The sequence below is a fragment of the Labrus bergylta genome, chromosome 9 (assembly GCF_963930695.1).
Source record: "Labrus bergylta chromosome 9, fLabBer1.1, whole genome shotgun sequence".
NCBI classification, from domain to species: Eukaryota; Metazoa; Chordata; class Actinopteri; order Labriformes; family Labridae; genus Labrus; species Labrus bergylta.
The window spans coordinates 31,253,587-31,269,124 of record NC_089203.1 but is presented as its reverse complement, the minus strand read 5'-3'; the positions used below and the strand labels follow the sequence as shown (position 1 = coordinate 31,269,124).

Below are 15,538 nucleotides of genomic sequence, written 5' to 3'. Positions count from 1 at the left end.
CCATCCATCATCTAATCCATCCATCATCCATCCACCAACTATCTATCCATCAACTATCCATCCATCATCCATCATCCATCCATCATCCATCAATCCATCATCCATCCATCAACTATCCATCCATCAACTATCCATCCATCATCCATCATCCATCATCCATCCATCAACTATCCATCCATCAACTATCCATCCATCATCCATCATCCATCCATCATCCATCAATCCATCATCCATCCATCATCCATCCATCCATCATCCATCCATCAACTATCCATCCATCAACTATCCATCCATCAACTATCCATCATCCATCCATCCATCATCCATCCATCATCCATCCATCATCCATCAATCCATCATCCATCCATCATCCATCCATCGTCCATCCATCCATCATCATCCATCAACCATCCATCCATCATCCATCCATCAACCATCCATCATCCATCCATCATCCATCAACCATCCATCCATCGTCCATCCATCATCCATCCATCATCCATCAATCCATCATCCATCCATCATCCATCATCCATCCATCATCTAATCCATCCATCATCCATCCATCCATCAACCATCCATCCATCATCCATCAATCCAGCATCCATCAACCATCCATCCATCATCCATCATCTAATCCATCCATCATCCATCCATCATCCATCCATCATCCATCAATCCATTATCCATCCATCATCTAATCCATCCATCATCCATCCATCCATCAACCATCCATCCATCATCCATCAATCCATCAACCATCCATCCATCATCCATCCATCAGTCATCCATCATCCATCATCCACCCATCCATCTTCACATCCTACCTGCTGGCTTAAACAGAATGAAAGTTACTAAATAGAAATATTGAATCTTTATGTTGATGGTTTTGTTTGCTCATCTTCTTTCATAACAAACTAAAAACATTTCACTGGAGCTTTAAAGAGAACTCAAACTTACATCAGAATGAATGTTTCAAAGAGCTGCTGAAGCTGCAGCATAAACTCTTTAAAGGGAGCGTAGACCGAGGACACCGACGGGGCTGAACTCACTCTTCATGTATTCTCTGCATCCTAAGAACCTTGAGAAGAAAGATTACACTCCACACAACGTAGAAGAATAGAATCTTTCATTGACTTTATACAATAGAATGAAACGATTACTGCTTCACCTTTAAGCTAACCCCTCAAGCTTCTATTAAAGTTACATAATGTTAGTGTTTTAATATCTAGATGTGGCTCTCTTGGTGATGAAGCCCTCAGTACCTGCACTGTCTCTGATCTCCACCAGATGGCGTCGTAGTTCTGTGAATGACAGAAACCTGATGCAGATTGTCAGCAGGAATCAGATCTCCAGTAAAGGTCGGGGGGGGGGGGGGGGGGGGGGCTGCACTGTTTCTTTAAATTGACACTGTGCCATAAAGGAGAGGGGGTGTGACGTCATTCTTCAGGGTCCACATACAACAATAAAAACACAAACATGATCTTTTTTTTTATCTTTCCTTTGTATCTGTATTTCAGCAACCTCTTCTTAAAGCTCGTTTCTTCTTGGTGATTTGTTGGAGGGAAATAAATGAGAATAAGATGTGTTGTTTCTCTTGAACGGTTCCGCCCAGACAGTAGAGTGGACTCATGTGTTGAGCAGACTCTCCGCATGTCTCCTCTCTGCTCACATGATCTCAGCAGCAGCAGCACCGGACTGTCTGCTGTGACGCTTCTGCACACGGAGCAGGACATGATGAGTGTGTGGATGTGACTCCTCTTTCTCCCTCATTCTGCGGCAGCTCCCTCTCTGCGTGCAGGCCTGCTGCTGCTGGAGGAGGCTCTGGAGGAGGCTCTGGAGGAGGGTGGGCCGGTCCGTGGGCACAGTCAAGGGCACATTTTTGGACTCTAGACTTAAGTGATGCGACACGCAGGAGGAGCGGACTTCGGGGAGAATCCTGCACGCAGTAGCCGGACTCACATGGTTTGCTCTGATTGGATTTGGGAATGGCATGCGGAGCTTTGAGTTGATCCCGGTGTGCTGTCCAGAAAGTGACCTCGGATAAACCCTCTCTTCAGCGGACTGACGGATTCTGCAGAGGTTTTTTTGCGCAGCACGGAGCCCAGTGCACAGGGGGGGTGGTCTCCGAGCCCACAGGTACGACAAAGGAATAACAGACATTGTGCGTATTTAAGGACACGTTAACAGCATCGGTCCAAGATGATGTCACTGATCGATCTGGACGATGATCAGAGATGGGTGCCCACTCACGTGAATGTCACCGTCCTCCGCGGGAGAGGACTGCGGACCAAGGGCAAGCACGGCAGCCGCTACCTGTACACCATCATCCAGGTGGGGAAGGAGAAGTACACCACCGGGCTGGTGGAGAAGGCGGAGGTGCCCGAGTGGAATGAGGAGTGCTGTTTCGAGCTTCTCCCGGGGATCCTGGAGGACGGCGGCCGGAGCTCCTACCCCCCAGGGAGCGGAGACCTGGTCCTCACCGTCATGCACCGGGTGCTCATCGGCCTGGACGTGTTCCTCGGTCAGACCATCATTCCTCTGGAGAAGATCTTTCAGGACGGGATGTGTCCTCGAGATGAGTACGTCCTGTTCGGATTCTTAATGTTACCTGCATCACAGCTAATGAACCAGTTATAGTGATGACGAAAAGGATCGGGGGGGTCGGGGGGGTCGGGGGGGGTGGCTAAACAGAAAGAAATGTGTTTAGAGGCTAGCAGAGATAATAATCATTATCTATCTGCTGTATGTCTATGTAAACTTTCGATATCCCTTTAACATATTAAAGGACATATTATGAAGAATCTACTCTTACAGTGTTTCTGAACATATATCTCTGTAACCTGAGAGTCTACTGACCCACAACATGTGAAGTAAACCCATCCAGTCCTTTGTTTGTGGTCTGCATAAGTCTTACAACACAGAGAAAAATGCTCCATTTCAAATGTGTTCTCCTTGTGAAGTCACAGTGGAATCCCGTCCCCTTCCCTGGTATCTCCACCCATGGACTCCACCCCCAGCCTAGAACAAAACTTTTGAGCAGGTCGGCCATTTTTATTCTCTCTACAGAGGAGTGATGTCTACGGGGGGGGGGGGGGGGGGGGGGGGGGGTCATTACATTTAAAGAGACACACACACCAAAACGGAGCGTTCTGAGAGAGCTGGTTTCTACAGGGTCACAAACCTCCTCTGGTGCTTGATTCATGTTATATTTTGACCAAAGCACAGATGTTTCATTTAGACCACAGGGGGACTGTTTGAAAAGGTGGAGGAGGACTGTTTGAAAAGGTGGAGGAGGGGGACTGTTTGAAAAGGTGGAGGAGGAGGACTGTTTGAAAAGGTGGAGGAGGACTGTTTGAAAAGATGGAGGAGGGGGACTGTTTGAAAAGGTGGAGGAGGAGGACTGTTTGAAAAGGTGGAGGAGGGGGACTGTTTGAAAAGGTGGAGGAGGACTGTTTGAAAAGATGGAGGAGGAGGACTGTTTGAAAAGATGGAGGAGGGGGACTGTTTGAAAAGGTGGAGGAGGGGGACTGTTTGAAAAGGTGGAGGAGGACTGTTTGAAAAGATGGAGGAGGAGGACTGTTTGAAAAGGTGGAGGAGGAGGACTGTTTGAAAAGGTGGAGGAGGAGGACTGTTTGAAAAGGTGGAGGAGGGGGACTGTTTGAAAAGGTGGAGGAGGAGGACTGTTTGAAAAGGTGGAGGAGGGGGACTGTTTGAAAAGATGGAGGAGGGGACTGTTTGAAAAGGTGGAGGAGGACTGTTTGAAAAGGTGGAGGAGGGGGACTGTTTGAAAAGGTGGAGGAGGACTGTTTGAAAAGATGGAGGAGGGGGACTGTTTGAAAAGGTGGAGGAGGGGGACTGTTTGAAAAGGTGGAGGAGGACTGTTTGAAAAGATGGAGGAGGAGGACTGTTTGAAAAGGTGGAGGAGGAGGACTGTTTGAAAAGGTGGAGGAGGAGGACTGTTTGAAAAGGTGGAGGAGGGGGACTGTTTGAAAAGGTGGAGGAGGAGGACTGTTTGAAAAGGTGGAGGAGGGGGACTGTTTGAAAAGATGGAGGAGGGGACTGTTTGAAAAGGTGGAGGAGGACTGTTTGAAAAGGTGGAGGAGGGGGACTGTTTGAAAAGGTGGAGGAGGACTGTTTGAAAAGGTGGAGGAGGACTGTTTGAAAAGGTGGAGGAGGAGGACTGTTTGAAAAGGTGGAGGAGGACTGTTTGAAAAGGTGGAGGAGGGGACTGTTTGAAAAGGTGGAGGAGGACTGTTTGAAAAGGTGGAGGAGGAGGACTGTTTGAAAAGGTGGAGGAGGACTGTTTGAAAAGGTGGAGGAGGAGGATAATATATCCTCTTTCAACTTTGATCTTTCTCCCCCTCATGTTTTATTCATAATCATCATGTGCCTTCAAACTTCACATCATGAGTCATGACTGAATGATCGGCTGTTCAGACCGTTACAGGATGATGAAGTACTCAGCCCTCCAGCAGCAGCACCCACAATGCATTGCAAATCAGATGAGATGCAGTTTTCACTGTGAAACAAGTTCAGCTGCAACAAAGACTCTTAATGCACATACACACACACACACACACACACACACACACACACACACACATACACACATACACACACACATACACACATACACACACACACACACACACACACACACACACACACACACACACTGTAAAAAGGCTCTCTGTGGTTATTAAGACGTCTCCAAACTGAAGTGAGGCGCTCGACGAGTCTCTTAAAGTAATTCAACACCAGTCTCTTCCTGGTTCAGATCTTCTTCAGGATCTGGTGTTTACCTGGACTTAGTCTCTTCCTGGTTCAGATCTTCTTCAGGATCTGGTGTTTACCTGGACTTAGTCTCTTCCTGGTTCAGATCTTCTTCAGGATCTGGTCCTCACTGCAGGACAATCTGTGCAATCCATCAACACATCTGTCTTTAATCTGAGACTCTCAGTACTCAGTCAAACTCAAACTGGATTCCTCCTGGGGGGGGGGGGGTTGCATTGGTTTACTCCTCACACAGTTCTGCATGTGTCTTTAAAATGCATCAACAGCGGTGGGGCGACCTCAAGGAATTTGTGTTTTGCTTCCTGCTCTGAGGTTTGTTGTAGCGTTCGTCTCTTATTGTGAAATACAAAAGGAAATCAGGGGTTCCTGTTCCTGCTGGTTCTGCTGCGGGGGGCGAGGAGCCGTGCAGGCTTCACTCTTCAGATGTCCTGCAGAGGATCATATGTGGATCATGAGATGGATACTTGAATCAAAGAAGAAGAATGAAACTGTTAATAAGAGTTTATGAAGTCTGAGTGAAGCCTGCCCATGGCGGTTGCCATTTTGGAAATGATGACTCTGTCAAAACTTTAGATCAACGTAATGACAGACAGAGACGAGAAAAAGAGCTACAGCACGGCCGCCTGCAGCCATATTGACCACGCTCCTAATGATGCGTATGGCTTATCGTTCATGAAGTCAAAACAGACGAGTTATAAACAGGTTCACCCGGTCAAACACACAGCACCAGGCTGTAAACATGTTACTCTCTGCTGTTTATGACATCACAACATGGGGTCAGCATGTGGCTTCTTGGGTCTAGAGCCAGTCTCTAGTGGACACAAGAGGAACTGCAGTTTACAGTGTTTGTCTGTATGTTATGTTCTAATGTAGTAAAACATATATCTGTAAAAACTTTATATAAAGTAATGTGTTTTAGACTGACGGCCACATGTTGACTGATTCTTTTTCTGTCGGCTCCAGATGGTTTAAACTCAACTCCAAGGCGGGACGGAAGGAGAAGGAACGTGGTGAACTTCAGGTCACGGTCCAGTTCACGCGCAACAACATGACAGCCAGCATGTTCGACCTCACCATGAAGGACAAACCTCGCTCTGCGTTCGGCAAACTGAAGGATCGCGTCACAGGCAGGAAGAGGGGGGACATGGAGTCTTCCTCGGCCATTGTGCCGGGCCGTTACGCAGCCCTGTCAGCGTCCCTGGGACCGCCGTTTGGAGAGGACGGTGGCGTTCCGATGGAATCGCGAGATGTGGAGATAGTAGCGGAGGAGAAGAGGAGTAAGGTGAAAGATTTTTTCAAAGGAAGGCTGCGGAAGTCTTCTGACACCAGGTCGTGCTCGTCGCTGGCTTCAGACAGTAGCATGTCTTCTATGACCAGTGAAAACCCCGGCCCCCCTAACCCTCCACCCAGCCTGGACCTGATGTCTGACCCTCCAAGTTCTCCCATCTACAGCAGCAAAGTGAGAGCGGACACCCACTATGGAGAGGCAGATTTAGCTAAAAAAGGTGAGTCCATGACATCACAGCTGCTGACTGTAGGTCTCACCCGAACACAGTTTGTAAAAGAAGTGGACCCATATTTATATTTAATTCTATTAATATTTTTTGTCATTCTATCTCTCTATTTTTTACTCATCAAGCTCAATCTGCTGTTAAATCCCACTTCTACCACTTTCTCCTCCTAGTTATCTTCAAACCTTCAAACCATTCTTTTTACTGTACCAAAGGGAAAAGAAAAGGGGAGAAAGAATAGAAAAATAAATACAAGCGTACACTTGAATTACACACACACACTCTCACACACACAAACAAGCAGGGCCCTTCAACACCCTCAACATACAAAGTCCCTCACTCATCTTGTATTGTTCTGAATCACCTAATAAAAAAATATTAATAAATAAATAAATATAAAGAAGTGGGCCCAGTCTCCAGAAGTAGGACAGCTCTCCCCTCCATCATACTTTCTTCAATATAGACAAAGTAAACAGAAAACAGTTCATTTAAGCTACTGTCTCTTTAAGGCCCCCCCTCCCTATGTGCACACTCTCTTCTGATTGGTCAGCTCTCTGGAAGCCTTTGGGGGGGGGGGGGGGCAGAACACTGCAGGGCTGCTCTCCAGGTCTGGGAGAAGTCTAGCTTAATTTAGTTAAGCTAGTTATCTTTAAAAGTGCAAACTTTTATACCCTTTAGAGTTGGTGGAAACTTCAGCTAAAAGTAGGAGTGATTACTGAACTTGTAGGATAGCTAACTGTCTCCCAACAGCTGCTAATGTTGATGGGTAATTAGGCAAATACATGTTGTCTTCTTTACACAGCCCAAAAGTGGTTTCTGTGTTACTACTTAAAGGAAAGACAGGTTAAAGGCTTTATATGCGATTTATTTGTTGATCCAGCAGATGTCGCCCTTGAGCACCAGCATGAAACCAAAACAACTGGCGCTGCATTGTTGTGTTAGCATGCTAATGCTAGTGATCTTTATTATGCTGGTATCTTCACACTGCATGTAAATTTACCTGAAATGAGCGTGATCTAGAAACACAGTTAAGCAGTGAGTACAGTATGTTATTCTTCTTTTCTCTAGTCCCTCAATTAAACAACTTTTATACACGAGGGGAGGAGTCAGCCGGCCGTCCGGGCGATGTAAACAAAGTGAAGATAGGACTCTGAAAACTCTGGAAACATCACAGACAGTGGGACTCGGGTGTTACACCCATTGTAGACAGTCATGACTCACAGAGTTATTTTCAGAGGATATACTTGATTTCTACATTTAAGGGTGAAAAATCACAAATAAAGACTTTAAAAGAAAAAACGATCTGAATGTTTCAATAACTCTGTGAATGAACAGGTTCAATTCATTTTCTGTAATTTACATCTGTTAACATCCAAAAGCTGTAACCCAGTGCTCTGTCCTTCCAACAGTGCTCACCAGCCAGCACACCACGAGGGTTCTCACACACAAGCGAGCTTTCAGCGATGAAGCCAGCAAGATCACAACAGCCTTCCCGCGAACAAATCCTGCACTGGAGTCTCTCAAGGGTCAGACCATGACTCAGTCCAAGTCTTCTTTGTGTATAAATGGGAGCCACGTTTACGACTCCGAGCCGTCCACTCCAAGGATTTCAGGAGCCCATCCGTCTAAGCTGGTCCTGTTGGAGAAGTGCTCCCCGCTGTCTCGCTCCCTGCAGAACATCACCAAGAGAAGTGAAGACAAAGGCTCCTATTTAGAGGGCCGGCGCTGGTCTTTTGACAAGATGAAGAAAGATGAAAAAGAGGATGAAAAGGAAGCTCAGGCATCATCTCCATCCAGTCAGAAAGCCCAGGCAGGAGGTCGCGCTGCTCAGGCGGCCTTGCCAGTTGTCCCGTCTGCTGCTGGCTCCCCTGAGAAAGGGAGGAAGCTAAGAATGACGTTATTCTCTGGGGGGAGGAGTGAGTCTCTCCCAGCTAAGTCTGACTTGAACCAGTCGTCTACATCTGAGGGGAGGCTGAGAGGCTGGTTTGGCTCAGGTGACTCCCAGAACAAGCCAAGGTGAGTCTTGGTCATTTACAGCTCCATCTCTCTTCTATAAAGTGTTTGATGAATGACAGGCTCTGAGTCCTGTTTTTAGTTGAGTGTCCTATATTCAGTCTTTGCTCGACTCCTTGCTCATTTCGAAAATGGAGTTGATTAAGTTCATAGCATTCTCCATTTTACGACCATGCTGTACCATTATCTCATGCTCCAATCTCCACAAGGTAGCACTCCAGCAATTCCATTTTTATCTCCAGCATATTTCCTGGTTCTCTTCCAAAGATGCACCATTGTTAGGCTTTAGGTAAATGTTCTTTCAAAAAGGACATTATGAAATCATTCCATGTTGATAAAGTATGAGCTCAGCCAACACAATCACAGATGGTCTGGAATGGCTACAATGCATTTGTTTTTGTTGTTTTTGCTTGATTATTTTGCAAACGTGCTTTGCTTTATTCAATTTGTGTTGCTGTTTTCACACTTTTTTCATTTGGCCACTGTTATATCGACTGATGTTGGGCAAATTCTGTTGTGGAATTTCTGCTCGTTTCTTGGTTGTCTTCTCTGTTTGTGTAAGAAAGATGTTCCCCATTTGGTAACCTGGCACATCATTAACTAAGAGGACTATTGTGCCCTATTTCCCTCTACAGGCTGGAAGTTTCTCCTAAGGTAGAAAGCAGCCCAGACGTACCCCCTCCCCTCCCTCCTCGCTCCCCTGTACCCCCTCAGTCCTCCTCTGCCTCCCCCTCAGGTCATGTCTCACCTGACGACTACAGTCACACCAATCCTTTCTCCTCTTCTCCTGCCTCAACCCCCATCTCCCCTTCCAATCCTTTCCCCTCACATATGCAACACAACCCCTTCTTTGAGGAGCTCATAGCTAAAGACTTGCAGAAGTCCACAACTTTAGCTCTTTACTCTCCTAGCTCATCGCCCTTCCATTACACTACTGTGCCATCTTGCCCCTGCACGCCCAATCCTGCTCACAGTGTCAATGCTCCAAATATAGCTTCCATTAAGCGGGATCGCCCCAGGCCCGTAGCTAGACAGATATCCCTCCCTGCATTACTGCCCAAAGCAGGCAACCATTACTCCTCTAACTACGCAGCCCCTCGTTCAATGTCGGAGACATCAGGAGAATGGGACGACTCCTTTGATGCCTTTGCATCAAGCAGACTGAACTCCCCTAAAGGGAGTCTTCCTCAGCCAAGAACTAGTCAAACTTCCTCTGGTAGACGTAGTAATCCTCCAATAAACACCAAAAGTCTTGCACAAGAACTGGAAGCATGTGAGGAGGAGCCTCCACCTTTGCCTCCAAGGAGACTTTTACGGAACTCAGTGAACGAGATCTACTCTGACGGCTGGCTGCACAGAGGTCAAGAGCTCGCCGTCCACAAAGAAGCCTACCTGCTCTCACAGACCGGCGTGGCCTCACTGCAACGTGAAAGAGAGGGTGAATCAAAGAGAAACAGTATATCTCCAGACCCTCACACAGGCAGCGAGACCTCTGACTCCCTGAGTGTTCACTCCCAACCTTCCACAAATGTTACTTCACCTGTATTTGTGTCCGAAGAGAGGCTGAAGAAGTTTAAGTATGAGCCTTTGGAAGATAACGCTGACTGCTGGCGAGGGATGCTGTTTGAGCAAGACTTGTATGGACGTGTATGTCGAGGACGCTACGGACAACCCAAAGTAGACGGCCATCTTTCATCGATGCATGCTGAAGAAGCTAGAAACATCATATCAATGAACTCCGGTTCTAAAAAGTTTCTGGATAGTGAGATACCAGTTGCCAACCTATTGAGCTTGTCATCCGTCAGTGGCTCAAAGCGAGAGGGAAAGGTCCAAGAGATGAAGCCTACTTCAGGAGAGGAGAGAGAGTCTGAACCAGAAACTGAATGCATCAACAATAATGTGTCTTTCTCTCCAGCTTTGGGAGATTTAAACATGAATGTTAATCATTCAGATTTTGGATTCATTGACTCAGATGGCTCTTCACAGTCAGAGGTAGTCGACACTCTCAGAGGCATCAACAGTTTTAGTGGGATTGTTTCCCAGCCGCCAGAAGATTCACAGATAACTCCTTTCTGTTCAGACACAGCCACCCCACCAGAGGATTTGTTCACCTTAAAGGACACCTACATACCTGAGATGAACTCTTCCTTTGAAATAACATCATCTTCTAACAAACTGTGCAAAGTCTCGCTGGTTTGCCAAGACAATTGCCAAGATTGTCGATGTGACCTGTATAACGGGGCACCACCTTGTAACTCCAGGGTAACCAGCGAGATGATTACTGCTTTAACTTCACAAAAGCAAACATCTAATCGGTCTAAGGTTGAAACTGAACCGAGACAGGCTCCACTAGGAAGTGACTTAAAAATGACACAAAAGGACTTTGATGATAATGGAAACCCCCAAAGCATAGCTAATCAGAAGGAGTCATTCTCAGGTGTGGTTAGTGCTCGCTTTAGACCAAAAGGAGTGTCCCAGCAGAACAGTGGGGGAAGCCCAAACCTCCAAAGCATAAGCAGTGACAGAGAGTTTGAACAGCTGTTGTCTCTTGTTAAAAATATCTCAGGAGTCAGCGAAGGACCTTTGTCTTATCAGCCCACTAAATCAGCTCTTTCTAGCTTACTGTCCTTTAATAAGCAGACCGATTCCCAAACAGAGAGCATAGTCAAAGACCAAACTAACCCTGATCAGTTTCAGAGCACATCACCAGTATCTTCAAATGTTCACATAATGCCTCAAAAGTGTGTAGCAGGAAAATCATCCGACATCAGTTTTGAAGACCTTCATGCAAAAGTTGCCCCGAACTCGAGAACCCCTTCAAAGACAAAGATTGGGCAATCTTTGCAAGACCCCGAGCGCTCCTCTCTCTCCACCCCTTGTGCACTCTCTCTGTCAGCTGATACACAAGCAGCCCTCCAACCCACCCCTGTCTGTCGCCCCTCCATACATCCTTCAAGCACGGGGTCCTGTGCTGGAGCCAGCAGTACTCTGGCCGTGGCCCCCTACTCCACCACCTCCTCCTACTACTCTACCACCTCCACCACTGACCAGCCCCCGAGCGATGCACGCCACTCACTTTTGCCTGAGGAGACTCAGCCAGCTAGCGACCTGCCTCATCAGCAGAGCAGGTGAGAATCCTCACTCCAGGGTGCCACATGTGTAGGTGTTTACACGTTTTTATTAAATGTGGAATAACAGACTCACACGTTCTTTTGGGCTCCATCGGCTGTGTTTGCTGCTGGCCGGCTTGTTTCATTATAAGTTGTGTCTTTTCATCCAAGCTGTTTGGATGGTACCTGCTGCTTCACTCTTTGCTCTGCTTCTCATTTGTCTTTTTCATCTCATTATTCTCGTTGGCTTCTCTTACTTTGTGTTTTTCTCACACTTTGTTCTAAATGTAGCTTCTTTTTCTGCTTCTTTGTTCACCTGATGCATCATGTCAGTTTAACCTCACAGTGTCAGCTCACTGCTCCCTGTAGAGGAAGGTATTAGGATGTTTAAAAATGTTTTTATTCATGAGACTCTGCAGAGAAAAAACCTGAACATCTCAGAGCAGATCCATCACTTTACTATCAGATCAAATAATCCTAATTTATAAAGAATTCAGAACAAATATTATCTACAGTCACTTTTCAAACAGAGACCAAACTCTACATCATTAACAAAGATCCAACAGAACCTGGAGCAGAACCAGACTCATGTAGAACAGACAAAAACCTGGATCAGAACCAGACTCATGTAGGACAGACAGAAACCTGGAGCAGAACCAGACTCATTATGAACAGGCAGAAACCTGGAACAGAACCAGACTCATGTAGAACAGAGAAACCTGGACCAGAACCAGACTCATGTTGAACAGGCAGAAACCTGGACCAGAACTAGATTCATGTTGAACAGACAGAAACCTGGATCAGAACCAGACTCATGTTGAACAGGCAGAAACCTGGATCAGAACCAGACTCATGTTGAACAGGCAGAAACCTGGAGCAGAACCAGACTTACGTAGAACAGGCAGAAACCTGGAGCAAAACCAGACTCATGATGAACAGACAGAAACCTGGATCAGAACCAGACTCATGATGAACAGACAGAAACCTGGAGCAGAACCAGACTCATGATGAACAGACAGAAACCTGGAACAGAACCAGACTCATGCAGAACAGGCAGAAACCTGGAGCAGAACCAGACTCAAGTAGAACAGACAGAAACCTGGATCAGAACCAGACTCATGATGAACAGACAGAAACCTGGACCAAAACCACACTCATGTAGAACAGGCAGAAACCTGGATCAGAACCAGACTCATGTTGAACAGGCAGAAACCTGGATCAGAACCAGACTTACGTAGAACAGGCAGAAACCTGGAGCAAAACCAGACTCATGATGAACAGACAGAAACCTGGATCAGAACCAGACTCATGATGAACAGACAGAAACCTGGAGCAGAACCAGACTCATGATGAACAGACAGAAACCTGGAACAGAACCAGACTCAAGTAGAACAGACAGAAACCTGGATCAGAACCAGACTCATGATGAACAGACAGAAACCTGGACCAAAACCACACTCATGTAGAACAGGCAGAAACCTGGATCAGAACCAGACTCATGTTGAACAGGCAGAAACCTGGATCAGAACCAGACTCATGTTGAACAGGCAGAAACATGGATCAGAACCAGACTTACATTGAACAGGCAGAAACCAGGAGCAGAACCAGACTCATGATGAACAGACAGAAACCTGTTATCTTTGTTCCTCTGGATCTTTGATGGATCTTACTCTATCCCATTTTCAAGCCCGGCTCAGTTTTGGCAGCCGGTTGCTCATCATGAGTCTGGTTCTGATTTCTGCCTCTTGCCTCAGTAACTTTTCTAAATGTTTCTTTGTGATCGTGATGGGTTAGCGTTGGGTCTTTGGGACGTAAGAATGAGTCCGGTCTTTGATGCTCTTTATGTAAGGCGTCTTGAGATAACATTTGTTTTGATTGTTGATACAGACGTAAAGAGTGATTGATTGAACAGGCTGAAGACATTAAAGGAAGACGGTGAAGGTTTAGGCCCCTCGTCTTCAACAGTCTCACACTTAAAGAAGATGTTTGAGAAACCAGTAGCCCAATGTTTCAGTTACAAAGTTCAGTTAAAAAGAGGTTCCTTTAGCACATTTAGAATAACAAGATATCCATTCCTCAGGTCATTCTTCATGTTCAGTTTGCATCTCTTTGTTCAAACTGCAGCTGATACAGGAGAGACATCATATTGTCAGGATGGATTTGTTTGTTAGTGTCAAACTAAAGCCTGGCTCACACTGCAGGATAATCGGGCCGATTATCTGTTTTTCTGCTCAGATTATTATCTCGTAGTGTGAGCGGTACAAAGATCCAATCTTAACGTCCCCGATCTGCGCGCCGATTGCCGGGGACGCCCCAATTTATTTCAAACATGTTTCATATTTAGAATTTAAAATCGTGATGATTACGTCATGAAAGGGTCCGGCAGAAGTTGTGTGTGACTACAATATAATCACGAGAGACAATGGAGGACTGTAGTCATGGCAACCAGCGGCAGGATGCAACCCGGTGTTTCTTTTTTTTCTTTTTACTTTTCTGTACAGATCATCAGTGCAGCATTTTTCTGAAACTTGTCTCCATATATCTACGATTGTATTAACTTTCCTATATCCTACAACAACTTCCACTTCCTTCTCTTTCACCAACCGTCGTCCGTTGGAGTTTTCAAATGAAACTTTATTAACAATTGTCAACGCTCCATCCAGATTTCACTCGTTCAGTGTGAGCTCTCCGGTCGTGCCCGACAATCAGGTCGTACAGTGTGAGCACGTCAAATCTCAAGGTCTGGTCGGGCGTCGTAAACGATTCAGTCGTACAGTGTGAGCTGACATGACACCCCGGCTTTTATTCAATCTGGGATAAATTGCACATTGTGAGCCAGGCTTAATGAAGGAGCAGGAAGTCTCTGCATCTCATTGGATCGTCTCTTTACGAGATAATCAACAATAAACCACGGACAGACTGTCTGAGAGAATGAGCGTCTTCCTGCTGAGACCCCCTTCTTTAGATTCTCAGTTTATAAATATCCCCTCGCTGTCGATGTCAATGATGTTGTTGTTGTTGTTGTTGTCAGTGTTGTTGTTAGTCTGCCTTTTTTTTGAGTACTGTTCCTTTAAGAAGTCAGGTTGTAGGGAGGTCCATGGTATTCAGGACTCGACTGTGACAGACATCCCTCCAATGTCTCTCCAACCTTCGATCAGACCAAAGTAGTCGAGTAGTGATAATGGGATGTACTGTAAACTTTCAGCTGTGTTCATTTACCGGCTCTGACCTCTTGACTTTGCAGACCACATCCAGTGAAGCCGTTAACCTCCAGCCTATCAGAGAAGAAAGAGAGCCGTTCTGTTCTGGACAAGCTGAAGTCCACCATCCACCCTGGACGCACCGCCGGCCACCAGGCGGCAGCAGAGCCTGAGAAGAGTCAGGTAAAGTCACTTGTAACCATGGTTACAATAGTTTTGCATCTTTCATCAGATTTTATTTTTATTTCATTTTGACTTTTTTTTTTATAAACTTTTAACGGTGATTATTGTTCGTTTTAATCACATGTTTAAAATCCCATTTCAAAATAAAACTTATTAGGCTTTTATTTTGAAGGTTTGTCCTGTCTTAATCTGAGAGTACTTTACTTGCTGTGTGCTTTTAATTTTGAAATAGAGTAAGGAGCTTCTGGTAGAGTGAAAGTTAAGATAGGAAGTTGAGCCCAGAAACAGGAAGTGGTTAGGGATCCCAATCTGAGGTCAAACAGCTCAAAGGAACGGTAACAAAGGTCAATGTGTGATGTCATAAGGTCAGTGTGTGATGTCATAAGGTCAATGTGGGATGTCATAAGGTGGATAGGGTGAGCTGTCTGACAGTTTGTAAGACAATCGGGGCGAAATGGAGGGAAACCAGACAGAGGGAGGAAGTGAGACAAGAAACACTGGGAAGAAGAACTACAAAATAAAACAGGAAACACAACGATAAGAACAACAACATATGGTGTTGCTTCCAGTTAGCATGTTACAGAGAAGAGTATCAGTGCAACACTTCCTGTTCATTATTAAAGGCAGCAGTACTTTATCTCACAGTGTTTCCCTGAATGTGAAACTCTACATGTTGTTTAAACCGCTGCTCTGTTTCCACCCCTCACCTGCAGGAGGCGATGGT

The 15,538-nt window shown here is 45.9% G+C and overlaps 1 protein-coding gene across 1 annotated transcript in view; it reads left to right on the top strand.

Moving 5' to 3' along the window:
• The first annotated feature begins 1,377 nt into the window (after positions 1–1,377).
• Positions 1,378–15,538, top strand: part of LOC110002413 (rab11 family-interacting protein 1-like) — a 15,005-nt gene continuing 844 nt past the window's right edge. The window contains exons 1-6 of the mRNA XM_020658014.3: positions 1,378–2,582; positions 5,761–6,302; positions 7,718–8,324; positions 8,957–11,449; positions 14,676–14,814; positions 15,528–15,538. The exon at positions 15,528–15,538 is cut by the window's right edge and continues 844 nt beyond it. Of these exons, the coding sequence (XP_020513670.2) occupies positions 2,203–2,582; positions 5,761–6,302; positions 7,718–8,324; positions 8,957–11,449; positions 14,676–14,814; positions 15,528–15,538 (4,172 nt within the window). The 5' untranslated portion in view covers positions 1,378–2,202. The remainder of the gene's footprint in view (positions 2,583–5,760; positions 6,303–7,717; positions 8,325–8,956; positions 11,450–14,675; positions 14,815–15,527) is intronic.